The following is a 13,945-nucleotide window of genomic DNA, read 5'->3' as shown; positions in this document are numbered from 1 at the left end:
CTCAAATCAACTGTGCGCACAGAAGAGGGCAGCGGTGGGAGCTGAGAGGAACATACATCAGCCGTGCTGGGGGCTGAGGGCTTCTAAAGTTACCAGAGCAACACGTCCTGAGGAGGAGGGAGTGGGAGACGGGGAGCGTCTTACCTTCCGCAATGGGCAGTGCCGGGAGACTGGGCTCCAGATGGACTTTCCTGATGGAATCACCCGCCGGCCACAGCAGCAGCACTCCACACGCAGCATAGTCTCCTGCCCCGTCTGCTCCAGGTTCTTGTCTCACCTCCGCTTCCGATGCTCAGGCGACCATGTAACGCAGACCACAGGGGATTCCCAGAGGCCTCTTCCCTAAACCCTCTAGAATCCTGGCGAGACCTGAGCATTTTTCTTTTTCAAAAATTCATTTCTTTGTCCATGGTGAGAAACACATGATCCTAGCCTTCCATTTTGATAGTTTTACGGCAAAATGCACACAGTAGGCCAGCTTTAGACAGAGGGCCCTGGGGAGCTGATCAAGGGCTCACCTCCTTGTACTATTTCTCTTTGCTCTTCAGTCTTTTCTCATTCTTGCCCTAAACCTGGAGATATTTGCTTTCTAATCGGCCTTGCCAGCTCCTCCCACTCCTCTCTTCCCTTTTTTTGGTGATTAACTCAGCTTCTTTGAGGCTGGTCACCCACCCCTTGCTGGCCTGGGCTTGCTGCACACCTGGTGTTACCTTTCCGGCCCCCCAAGGCACAGCCAGCAGCGAATCAGCAATCAGCACATGGCAGTTTGACTCAAACCAGCTGGTGAGCTGCTTCTCAACGTGCTCATAATTTTGTTTTCTGTAGTACTCACTAATTTCACTACAAGCACCTTATTAATGAGTCTTTATAACCACCATTTTAACTAACTCCATCATGCTCTATAACGTGCATTTATCATCAATTGCTTAATCATTCCTCCATAATAGGGCTTTGGGTTATTTTTATTTATTTCAGTGCATTTACAATTGTTTTGGTATTTTAGGATAGACGTCTGGAATTATTGGATCAAAAATTTGAATTTTGTAAGATTTTTGACATTATTGCTAAACTGCTTTCCAAAATGCTTATAGTGATTCTCAGCCACATTGCTCCTAAGGGGAAAAAATGGCTTTTAATAATCAAGGTGGCAGACTTCAGTCACTGACGGCAGCTGCTTGGCTGCCATCGGGTTTAGGTTTATCTGTTCCTAAAGACGGGGCCTTTGGCAGAGGCTGCTCCCTACAGCAGAGAGACTGCCACGATGGGATCCTAATGGTGCGTCCTCCCACCCTCCCCGCTGTCAGCTCTGGTAAAGCTGACCGGCTGTTGCATGTAAAATGTCAGACAACAGTAACCGGCAGAGCGGCTCAGTGGCCTTGAGTCTTGGAGCAGTAGGAGTCCACCTGGAATATACGTCGGACTGAACAAAATTAGGAGAGTCTCTTCCTCAAAGTCTGTATTTCAGGGGAGTGTGTCTATTATAGGAGAGCATGTTTTGGAACTTTAAAGGGTGACGTTTACTAATGTAGATGATAGGAAAGTGGGTAATTCATCATTAAATCATCGTTGAAGGGTAATTTAAGTTTGATGGGTGGTCTTTGCTGACAGCGTGAAAGTAACAATGGATGATGAAGCATGCAGGGAACAAATCACCTGGCGAGTGGCCTTGTGTGCCCTGGATGTGAGACGCTGAGAAGGGCACATCTCCCATTGAAACAGAACCGCCAGGAGGCAGCCATCAGACTGAGCCCACGTGAGGACGTTCCGCAAACCAACTAACGGCCCTGGACGTTGACCAACGTCCGTGCGCTGGGAGGAAGAGGAAGGCTGAGGAGCTGCTCAGGAATGAGGGGCCAAGGACAGCTGGACACAGCGTGTGATCCCTGAGAGAGCCAGGTAAGGCGGAAACCTGTGAAGGGCACTGTTGCTTCCACTGGGAACTTTTGGGTATGGATGCACATTAAATAAGGACGATGTCACATCAAGTGTGATGACGGCCCTTGGTCGTGTAGGAGAATGTCCTGTCCTGGGGAGAGACCTTCGCTCAGACGTGACAAGACGACAGAGTGAACCTGCTAAACTACTCACGTCGTTTAAAAAGAGCCATTTACTCTTATGCGCTCTGGAGTAGAGAACTAAACCTCTAAAAATCTTAAAACGAAAGCCACAGGCTTGGGGGAGACGCTCCCGGTGGGCCCTGCGGCCCGGATGGCGCGCGCAGACTCCAGCGAAGACGCGGCCCCTCAGACACCCAGCGGGACAATGTGGCAACACCTTTTTTATTGAGAGTAAGATGTGTTAACATCCAGCATGACAAAATTTGTACAAAGTTCACAATTTAAAAATGAAGTTATCACCGCAACTCGTGATTCCACACATTTATAGCAAAATTAAAGTCTCAACAAACCCATGCCGTGTAGTACAAAAATAAATCAAACTTCAGTTCCACAGAGAGCACGATAAATATTTATACAAAATTCTGTCTTCATAAATGATTACTTAAATTAACTTAGAAATGAATATGAACAATAAGTTAGAATAAATAAACTCTGATGACCCACAATAATCCCATACGAAAGGTCAGCATTCTCTATGTGACACTTTGTGATGCCTATATAATAGTCACGGTAACTTCTGATTGGATAGTATGTACCAACGTTAGATGAGCAGCAGATTTGTGCTTAAAACCCCTCTCCATTGTACATAGGTGATGACAAGAAGAATCCAAAACTGATACTACCTATTACTCTACTAAAAGCATTACTATATTGGCAAAGAAGCTGCAGACACAACGCGGCCGGGAAATGCATATGCCGATATGAACAGCGGGCCCCGCAGGGAGGCTGGGGCCCTGGACGATAGATATGGCATCAGGTGACAAGAAGCACCTTGCTTCAGCTCTCAAAAAGGCAATTCTGAGCATGGCAGCTACAACTAGTCGCACAACAGAAAGAGGGCGCCTGCAGAGAAGGCGCTGCAGAGCCCCGGTAATTACATAATCTTTCCCAGCTAGGTATTAAAGTCCTCGTGGAAAACTGTCAGCTTTTGTACAGTGAGCAGTATAAAGTGCCGCTGGGATATACATATATTTATACATATATATATACCGAGGTTGAGTATTGTATCAGAATATTTGCTGTGAGATCCCTGTAATCTCCCTTAGCAACATTATCGGGTCAGCCGTGAGGGCCTCCTCCAATTCTTCCAGGGTCAGCGTCGCAAGGCCACTGACACCAGGAATTGCACACCTCCGTACGGATATAGAGGACAAGGTAAGTGCAAATAATCGACTGGCACGCTGTGGGGACAATGACCCTGTAAGTCCTGTTCTGCTAAAAATATTTTTTTTTTTATTTTTACAAAACCCATCTTTTTTTTTTCATAACAAAATTTTAAAGTACTTTTGTACTTCCTGCATAACATCAAGACATGGAAGGAAGAGATGCTATTCCATGTAAATCAAGTCGACATCGGAAAACACAACACGTCGTCCTGGGGACTACTCGGGAGGGGCGCACGCAGCAATCGAAAGTGGTCTTATGCATACATGTAAGTGCAGTCACTGAAGAAAACAACCAAATCTCCAGGTACAACGAGGCTAAGATGATCTAGTGTAAAGCAAAAAAGTGCTGAAGTAGATTTCATTACTCTTAAAATCTGATTGCATTCATGCCTAGGATAGGTCGGGACAAACCAAAGAAGGCTATGCGAGTGCCGGGCGGTCAGTGGTCTCCAGCGGAAGGTAGAGTGTGAAGCTCGCTTTGAGAGTTCTCTGAACAGAACCAAACGCTTATTCAGAGCCAAAGGCGGTGGCGGGGGGAGGGAGACCCTTTACTGAGCTGCTTTCCCACAATCCAGCAGAAAACTCAGTCCAGTAACTCGAAGACCCACAAATCATTTGCTTTCATCCCCCAAACGTAAAAGAAACGTAAAATAATGATAATGACCACATTTTTAAAAGTGGAAAGGAGAAATAAATATTCTTAAATTATCTTTAAGCTTAAATTAAAACACACAGATTCTGTTGGGTAAACCACATGGCAACAACAGACAGTTCAGTGGGGCACAAAACTCAGGGAGGGAAGAGGAGGTTGTCCCAAAGTTTACTGAAAATGGAAAAAGACATCTTCACGCCGTCCACCTGCATTAAGCCCCTGTCTTAACTGAAGTTCCCATAGTCACGCCATGTAATGCTCAGGAGTTAATTTAAAAGTGCTGTTTAAGCTGCTTGGAATCTTCCGCCAAGTTTCCATGGCTTGATGTGGTCTTACAATAAATTACTTATCTCATTTCTTACAGTTAATCCATATGCCATTTCCTTGGAATGCAAAAAACCTCATTTATTGCCCCCACCATACACCATCCTCCTAAAACAAACAAACAAAAAAATTACATAATATTTCCAAGCATTGTTCAAAAATAAAGCATTTTTTGCAACCAATTCTTGCTATGAAACAATATGCACACAAAATGTATTTCTTAAATTCCATAAAATCCTCCAACATGAGGCAAAATGATAATGTCTAAAAAGTGGCTGCACGGCCACCACATGATCATTCAAAGCTGTATTTTTTTTTTGTCCATTTCAGTTCAAAATACTAAAACATTTAATCACTAAAGCATTAAAAAGAATTTACACTCTATTTATTTTGATCGGCTTACCTCTTCAGAAATATATATACCCCCAAATGTGCATACATTAGCAGCTATAAACATTACATGGCATATCACACTATGTCAGCTTATATGAAAACGTACAAAATGTGAATGTATTCAAAAACTATTCTGCAGGTACTATCTTTAAAGCAAGACATAAAATCATTATGAAGTCTTGTAAGCATAACACTGTTTCAAACAGAAATAAATATATAACACTTTCTGGTAAATTACAGCAGCAAAAAACAAGAGGCATCCTTTTTTAAGCAAGATTCCATCACTACAGCAGCTGTTCAGACCTGAATTCCTCTCACAGCCTGCTTTATATTTTCCAGAAGGGCTTTATTTTCTGGGCTCTGATAACGATCTTGATTTGTATACATGTCCGTCAAAGTAGTCACGTATGCATCAAAATTTTGTTCATTGATTGGATCCTACGAGATATTAAATAGTAGTTCATATACAACTTTTATTTTCTTAATAGGACATTCACATCAGCATAAAATAGCATCATAGCCTAGTGCCACTGTCCTTATGATATTTAAAAGGCCTATTCAGAGCATATTAACCATATGGGATACACTGGGTCAGCCCCACCAATGTTGGCTAGCAGTTAACATTATGGTTTTGGGGTGGTAACCACAAACATCCAAAGTCTGAAGAACCATGAAAATAGTAATAGGAACAGACATCTACTTTATGCTGTGCGCGGTGGAAGACCACCAAACGCCTCATCTCGAACTCTCAGTCACTTACCATATGTGGCAGCTGGATATTAGCTAGACTATGAATTAAAGACTGGCTTAAGTTGGCCAGCTCATGAAGAAGAGACTCATTTTGCTGTTCAATTACTTTGTTCTCCTCTTCTATCGTCTTCAGGTTGCTCTCCATTGTGGTAATCTAAAACGCACAAATTTGTGTACATGTAACACAAGGCCAGCCCTGGGAAGCATGCGCTCCTGCCCTGAGTGACCACAGCCTGTCGATGCATCAGAGTTCAGAATCTGTCATTTTAAGGGTTCGGTATTTATGCTTTTGATTCATTACACTTGAAAATCTGGTAACTGGACTGTAACGGTTTGTCTTTCTGAGGTGGGATTAATGAATTAATGGAAAGCAGGCTTCTGGGCTGTTCGACCTTTATTCAGTTTCTTTAAAGTCCTGCTTGTCATCGTGCACGGATTATCACACAATGACTGTTTCCTTCTCCTGTCCTGCTCTCGCCACTGGCTCGATGGGCTACGTCAGCTACTTGAGTTTTACTGACTCGCTGCTAACAATTCTTTTTTGGCTTGAACCTAATCCTGCCACAGATGAGTCTTAAGATGCTGACTTGTTGGTGAGGCACATCCGTGTCTCTCAGACAGGGGCAGGTGGACACTCTCTGTCCACAGTGGTGGTGTTCCTACATTCCCATGTCAGGGGAAGGCTTCCTGATCCCCTCTTTCTTCCTCTGATGCCCCAGGGAGAACTCAACTGTTGCCATGGTCAAGGGGCTTTAGGTGGCGCCCTGCTGGCCTCTACCTACAGCCAGACAACCAGCACTCACTTATACAACCGGAGTCACACACAGGTAGGGAGGAGAGCCGCCGTGATGGATCCACGTGGGTGGCAGGAACAACAGCAGTGGACCCAAATACGCAACTGGGACCAATGCAGTCAAGGCGCTGGTGGCAGAGAGCCCTGTGCCCTGGAGGCCACAGAGAGGGGGCCACGCCGTGTCCTGCTCAGGAAAGCCAGACTCGCAGGACCCAGAGCAGCATGCAGGCCCACGGCAGCGTCAGAGGGGACGTGTGGACACAGACAGGACTGCCAGGGACACACCAAGTCCCGCAGCTCGGCTCCTCCAGTCGTCTCCCCCTTCTGCCCCTGAGTTACCTGAATCTCCAGCTCATACTCTGAACTCCAAGTTTCTCAAACAGGGCTTCCCTGCTCAGAGTCCCTGGCCTGGCACCTCTCCCAAGGATGCCAAGAAGCTGGGAGTCTAAGGGGAGCTATCGGCTTTAGCTTCATTAGATCAGTCAGGCAAACTCGGGGTTCTTTTCCTGGCAAACGGGAATGATGATACGTGCCCAATGTGCCCCTCATGTAGAGACGCCCAGTGTTTGCAGTAGGAAAACATGTTAGTCCTGGGCTTCTGGTCCAGTCAAGGGGCCAAGCTGAGGGGAGACACCTGGGAGCCCCCTGGGGTGGATACATGACTCGGCGGTAACAGAAACTGGAGAAAGGAGCTCCTCTCCCTCCCCAGGCAGCCCCATCGAGGGCTGGCTGGTCTGTGCTGTGGGAGGAGCCACCAAAGGGAGGACGGCGGGCAGAGTGCCCTCCCTGCAAACCCATGCTAGAGCAACCATGGGTCCCAGGTGTTCCCCAACGCCTGGCTCTTGAAAGCCAGGGTGGCTCTGAGGGAGGGGCTCCGCCCCAGGAAAGGCCTGCAGCGTGTGGGGAGCACGAGACAGGGGACAGGCAGCGGCTAGTAGCCTGTCCTTCCGTCATGAGCCACGTGCTCCTGGCTGTGGGCTCGCTGTCCTCAGCCTCGGGAGGCAGGAGAAGGGCGCCCCCATGTCGACAGCTCATCCTCCGTCTAAACGTCTGAGGAGCGTCTAGTTCCTGTGGCAGAGGGAGGAGCCCCCTCAGGGCGGGGTGTGTGTACAAAATCCAGCTGGGGCCCAAGTTAAAGATAAGATCCATAAGAGAAAGAAATATAGCTAAGAAATCACTGATTTGCTGATATTAAAGATACGTGTAATTCTTCACACTGTTCTGACCGTTTTAAGCGGAGAGACCATTGAACTCTGTCACTTTTGGTGTCCAGGTTCTGGACCTGGGACAGGGAGGGCCCCCGTCTCCCTCAGGTTCTACAGTTGTGAAAGGAGAGGTTTGGGTCGGACTGACCATTCATAAGACTTTTTTGAAGCCGTAGAAGCTACTCTTATCCTGAAGACTCACGTGGAGCCGTGGCGCAGAAGGCAGTGAGAGTGGCCCCGACAGTGGGAGCCAGGCGCCTGGGCGGGGCCACGGCCGGAAGGGCTCTGCCATCCCTGGGGCCTCGTCTGGGGGAGTGGGCCAGCTGACCCTTTCACCATCTCGCTGGCTGTCCTGCCGGGACGTTTGGGCCCTGCAGGCGAGCCTGTGTGCCCTGTGTGTCACCTGTGGCCGAGTGGCCTGGGAGAGGTTGCCTTCTCCTCCAGTCAGACGGGACAAAACACGGTGGTGTGGGTCTCCCCTCTTCCTGGTGGCATGGATGGGGAGTGAGGGCGTCAGAGGCACCAGAAAGCCAGCCACAGAACCTCCAACCTTCCAGAGTTTTCTGAGACAAGCAGGGGGCTAACCTCACCCCGGCCAAGGATAAGGAGGCAGAGGCCCCCCTGAGCTAACATGGCCCCGGGGCTGCCTGGCTGCACCGTGTGTGTCCTCAGAGCTAACCGGGCAGCGGAGTGGCATGGGTTGGAAGGGGCTCTTCCAGGTGTCAGCTCAAACGATTTCCTGAGGAGTTTTGCCTGAGGTCTAATCCACTCACTGTGGCTTTATGTGGCCTGTGGCCACTGCCTGTCTCCACATTCAGGGCTGGTGTCCCCTGACCTGCAGCCCATCCCCTGGCCCCGAAAACTAGAGCTCAGGACCTGGCTCAGTGCATCCCCATCACTTTGAAGACACCAGGCTAGCCTCCCAGAGGAGAAGAGCCGCCTGGGTGCACCTGGGAAGTCACCTCTCATCGGCCAGTGAGGATGCACGTTGACCCTTAAGATTTGTCTTTGACGTCCGATGCAAAGAGATGCTGCTGGGAGCAAATATTCACATTGGACACCAAAAAGGCCCCGAGTGGGCCATGACAGCCAGCAGGGAGCAAGGGACTGCGGAGGCCGAGGCAGGCGGGCATGTGTGCACAGGGCCTCGATGTGTGTTTCTGGCCCAAGTGTCTGCGGTCCTGAGGGGGCTCAGAGCCAGGGAGCACGGCGCTGATCCCTCAGCCTGAGCAGGGCTCTGGCGTCTGGTCCTATTCACAGCCGGCAAGAGCTCCCCGTCCACGGGTGAACAGGGACACTGGGAGGCAGGGCTTCCCGCGGAGGGTTGGGGTGTGAGGGAAGGGGTGTCTGGACGAGTCCTGCGGAATGGGGCGCCCGGCGGGCTGTGGACTTAACACGCTGGACAGAGGAGGAAATTCTGAATCTTCACGACTGTCAGAAATGCGCCATTCGGAGGGGGATTAAGCATGATTCTGGGCCTTTCACCCTTATGAGCAAGTCCAGCTGGAGGCCAGGTAGCCTCGTCTGCCCGCCGGACGCCTCACTTCTGCTTGGCCGTCTGACATTCCCTACAGCCAAGGGGCTCGTGGGAGGGTCATGTGCCGTGGCGTCCTCCACAGGGCCAACGCCTCCTCCGGACCTCGGCCTGGCCTGTGGCTGAGAAAAGCCACACGTTTGGATAAACATCAGGGAAAACTCCAGCCCATTCCGGGCGGGCCTTTGGCCAGGCAAACAAGCCTACCGAGCCGTCGGTGGTGGCGGCCGGAGCACAGCCTGAGGGTGAGGCTGCCGGCACTAAGTAGGCTGGTATCAAAACAACGGGACAGGACAGGAACGGCCAGGTAGAGACCGTCCACCCTCCACTCATCTTTTGTCCTCACAGGGAGGGGCCCATGGGATCCCTTTCAATTATGCTGGTGGGAACCCAGCCTGAGGGCCCCCGACACCAAGAAGCTGTGCCCACTGTGGACGAGGGCCAGCAGGCAGCAGAGCAGAGCCATGACCTCCACCTGGCCCCACAAGACCCATAAGACCGAGGGCAAGTCCCTCTCAGCCGCTCCCGAGAATCTCAGTAACACTGTTGAGGGTCCCGCTGGGGAGGGGCTGGTCCAGGCCCACAGGGAGGGTGGGAGTCAGAGCCCTCGTTCCTAACAGGACAGAAACGCCTCACCTTACCTGTGACAGCAACACAGGGGGCCACTCTGGGCAGTGAGTGTCCACTCCCAGAACCTGTACCAGGCACAGGGGCCCCGCGGCTCTCAGAGAGGCAGCAGGGCACATGGGGAGCCCCCAGCACCATGGCATGGCCACTGCCAGCTGTGGCCTTGCCGTAGCTGAGGACGGCACCTCTCTGAGTCTCTGATGCGGCGTGTGTGGAATGACGACAAGGATACTCACCTTGCGGGCCACAGGAGCACAGCGGGGCTACGTGACCAGAGCCCTGGGGTCGGGCGCCCAGCGGGTGCTCAGTAAAGACCCACTCCTCTCTCCCTGCACCCCAGCTGGTGGGCTGCACGTCACAGGGGGTCTGTGCCGACCATGCCCAGGCCTGGGAATCTGCACAGAGGCCGCCCCCGCAGCACTCCTTATCTGGACAGCGGGGAACAGGGGCCACTCTCTGTTTAAGGTGGCACTCAGTGACGTCGGGGCCCTCAGTGTCTTGGAGCAAGACAGCTCATCTACTCAGGGACTGGGGGTCCTCGGGGACGACTGTCCACACACAGTGTGTCATCAAAACGCACAAGCGAGACAAAACCAGACCAGCGAGGAACGCCTGTCCCAGCGAATTTTGCCACTGAAATGATCTCAGCAGAAAACTAAGACATAAGGCGAAAAAATGAAGGGAAAAAAGAGCAAAGGAAAGGAGAAGACGCCTCTGTGGACGCCGGCGCTCTGCGTGCTTCTCTGGCGCCAGGCACGCGTGACGGCCACGGTTGAGGGCTTCAAAAACTGTTACCTGAGTCCTGAGCTTGATCATGTCGGCCTCCATCTGCGAGTTGGACTCGTTCAGCTCCTTGATTTCTTCATCCAACTGTTTGATCTCTTCATCGTTCTCTATACCTGCGGCGACAATGCCAGAACATGAAAACGACTGTGAAGAAAACATTAGTCAGGTAGATCTCTTTGTTCTTTTTATATTCAGAATTGAATTTCCTGGGAAAATAGACTCTTTTTTTCCACAATATTTCTTAATTGTTTATCTATCAAGAGAGACTAGTTCTTAGCCCAAATATTCATGTTTCCTAGTTCAGGAACACAGGTCAACGAGTGACAAACTTCCATGGCACTCAACCCAGAGGAGTTCCTTACACTCCAAAATCACTGGGGGATCTGAAAGGTGCCAGCCTTCCTTGTCTGCTCAAAATCGTTCATGAAATCATAGTTTCTGTAGAAGTCCGCGTATGCCTTCTTTCTTGGTTCAGCCACGGCAAACTTACAGAAAGCTGCAGCCCCCGGGACACAACGAATGCTCCAGCAATACAATCGCAGACACCTGGCCAGAAGGCCCCGCCTCCGAGGTATCGTGAAAGCCCTGGAAATTATCCTCCTCAACACCAGCACCCTTCCTGACTCATATATTCTTGAATTAAAAAACACATAGTCACAATTGTGTGTCCCTCTGTCTCCTACCACTGACCTCCCTACCGTAAAGGCATCTAAACCAGAAGAAACCGACTGAGGGAACGCAGACCACCCGCCCCGAGGCACGGGCAGTGAATCTCCTCAGATAAGTAATCGGAGCCCCAGGGGGCCTCTGCCACAGCTGAAGCACCTTTGCCCCGGATGCGGGTTTACCTGGTTCCGTCCATTAGTCTCTCCTTCACTTAGCCACTCTGTCTCCCTCCCTCTCTGCCTTTCTCTCTGTCTCACCCCCAGACGAGACTGACGGTCCCTGCCCCCACCACGCTGAGATTCAGGTGGGAAAACTATTGACAGACATGTGAGCAAAAACCTGATGCAGCGAGAGCTGAGGATGGCCCACCCCATTGACTAAAAGGAAGCCGTCCAATGTGGAAGAGAATGATGGGGGCAGGGACGGGCTGCAGGTCCGTGGTCACAAAAGGGCTCTCTGAATATCTGACTTTTAACTAAGCATCCCCTCATCTTGAATGGTAGAAAGGACATAGGAGCTGACATCGAGAAGCTCATCTGGATCGAGTACCTGTCCTTGCCTGAGCCGTGGTCCTGTGCGTGGAGAGGACAGCCCAGGAAGATGATCGCCCTGAGTGGGCTGCAGGGGTTGGTGCTGGTCTCTCTGGCACAGGGGCCGAATGGTTGCATTACAAGGGGCACTGTCAACACCGGCTGGCTTGGCTGATGTGCTCAGTTGCTTGCAACATTGCACTGCCAGGATCAGAGAGATCCTGACCCTTTCTAGTTTGGGCCATTTGGTCTCACATGGTTGTGTGTCCTTACGGGGAAGAAGAGCAGAAATCTTGCAAATGCAACCACCTTGACGTTCCAGGGTGTGGGATTGCCATTCCCATCAGTCAGAGGCAAAACAAGGGAGCCTTACTCAAACCCAAGGGAGCACACGCTGCCCAGGCCTCTGCAGGGAGCTGGGGTCAGGGTGACATGCTGTGTTCAGCTTTGCAGACCGAGGGGTGCGGTCAACCTGAGACAACCCCGTAGCACTGCAGAGACCGGGTGAACCAGGTCCCTCCCCACCGCGATGGTGAAAAGACAAAGAGGGAAAGTGCTGGGATCAATGGGGTTGGGTCTTAGTTGTGGTTTTTAGTGAAATGGTTTGGAAGAGTCAGCAGTCTTCCTGGTAACAGTCCGATTTCCACCCCAACACCGTTCCTCACAAAAGCAGTGAGGAAGCACATGTGACTGGTTTCCCATTTACCCTTCCTTCTGGATCATTTCTTCCCACGAGTCAGCCTTAGGAGTTAAGGGGGCTTCACAGACGTGCTGGTCTGAGCACCCTCAGAGACTTCCCTCCTCCCTCCGGTGCCCCCACCTCACCCAGAGGGACTGGGCATGGACCGCTAACCAGAGCAACGGTCTTGAGACCATGACCTGTGACCTGCCACTGAGCTCTCAGAGTGCATCCCCTGCCAGCGTCTCGCAGGGTCCAGAACACAACAAAGCTTCCCTTCTTATCAAGTGCACCCCAGAGCAATTCAATGGTATCCTAAAAAGATGCCAGTAATGGAGTGTACCCTTTCTCAGGTGCGGGCTATTATTTTTTCTTCCCCTTTTCATATCTGAACAGCCTTTTACGGCAATATTTCAAAATTAAGAATTAGGATTGGGGCCGGCCCGGTGGTGTAGTGGTTAAGTTCACAAGCTCTGCTTTGGCGGCCCAGGATTCGGATCCAGTGCTCAGACCTACAGACTGCTCATCAAGCCATGCTGTGGTGGCATCCAACATGCAAAAAATAGAGGAAGATTGGCAAAGATATTAGCTCAGGGCCAATCTTCCTTACCAGAAAAAAAAAAAATAGGATCAATTGAGATGATGTATATAATACTTGGCACACAGGAATCTCAATCAAGGAGGTGGTCATGTCATTCTTTTTCTATAGTAGAAGTTCAGATACACCCCGAATAGGAAAACCCAGTGCATAACAATCTGGATGGAGAAGCAACTGAATTATGAATCAATTTATCATTTAATAAGGATTCTCCACAGAATTCCTTTAAATTGCGAGCAGTCCAAAGGCACTGAGAACATCTCTCATGTAGGTCGAGGCCTGCGGTGACCTGAATACTCATAAGAAGTCGATTCCCCAGGCTGTGACGGGTGGATTTTCTGAGGCCTGGAACCTGCACACGAAGCTGGTGTGCAGCTCTTGTTGCGGAGACATCCACTGAAGACCCCAGAGCTGTTGGATCAAGATATTTAATTTCAGGTAATTCTTGATAGGAAAGGTGAAAAATGCTCTGCGCACCTGCCGGTTCCAAACATCCAGATGACACGTTTCCATTAGAGAGGAGGAGTGGAATTACAAGCAAACTGTCCCTTTAAAGATGGGCAGTGTGAAGACCACCGTGCCACTGCAGATCTGTGAGACAGCAGAGCTTTCCCCAAAACTCCAGTTAAATCACCTTCATTGGCTGTCAGAGGTGCTCCATCAACGGCAGCTGATACAGAGGGAAGCACATCAAACACCCCAAAATGTCAACGACTTTGTCTTGGTGCTAGATCCTTGCCACGAAAGCTCGGAGGAATTCTGATAAAGTTATGAGAAGAGAATATGGGGTTTCTGGAGCATAGGTGAAAACTGGCGGGACCATTTTACTGGCTTGAATTGTCATGAAAAAGCATCAACAATGATTATTTTCTGGTCAACTTTCATGGAAAACCACATCTAAGCAGGGGATAGAGGTCACACTACCGGGGAGATTTCCTGAGGTCTGGAGGCATTTCTGAGCCACCTGACGAGAGGTTTTAGAAGCTGGGGTTTGAAACAGGACAGACCTGGAGTTTAAATCTATCTCATGCTACTTGAGAATTTTGTGATGAGTAATTTTCTGAATCCCTTTAAACCTCAAATTCTTCCATTGCAAAAATGGTCCCTATTGGACAGAGTGGCTAC

At 50.1% G+C, this 13,945-nt stretch overlaps 1 protein-coding gene across 1 annotated transcript in view; it reads right to left on the bottom strand.

Annotated features, from left to right (window-relative positions):
* Positions 1-4,340: 4,340 nt before the first annotated feature.
* The window catches only part of MYT1L (myelin transcription factor 1 like), a 155,501-nt gene continuing 145,896 nt past the window's right edge, over positions 4,341-13,945 (bottom strand). Inside the window, exons 19-21 of the mRNA XM_046660145.1 lie at positions 10,357-10,460; positions 5,413-5,556; positions 4,341-4,367 (exon numbers count right to left, since the gene is read on the bottom strand). Coding sequence (XP_046516101.1) covers positions 4,341-4,367; positions 5,413-5,556; positions 10,357-10,460 — 275 coding nt within the window. The remainder of the gene's footprint in view (positions 4,368-5,412; positions 5,557-10,356; positions 10,461-13,945) is intronic.

The sequence above is a fragment of the Equus quagga genome, chromosome 5, assembly GCF_021613505.1.
Source record: "Equus quagga isolate Etosha38 chromosome 5, UCLA_HA_Equagga_1.0, whole genome shotgun sequence".
Lineage (NCBI taxonomy): Eukaryota > Metazoa > Chordata > Mammalia > Perissodactyla > Equidae > Equus > Equus quagga.
The sequence above is the reverse complement of the archived record's forward strand: the minus strand, read 5'-3'. Positions and strand labels throughout refer to the sequence as shown.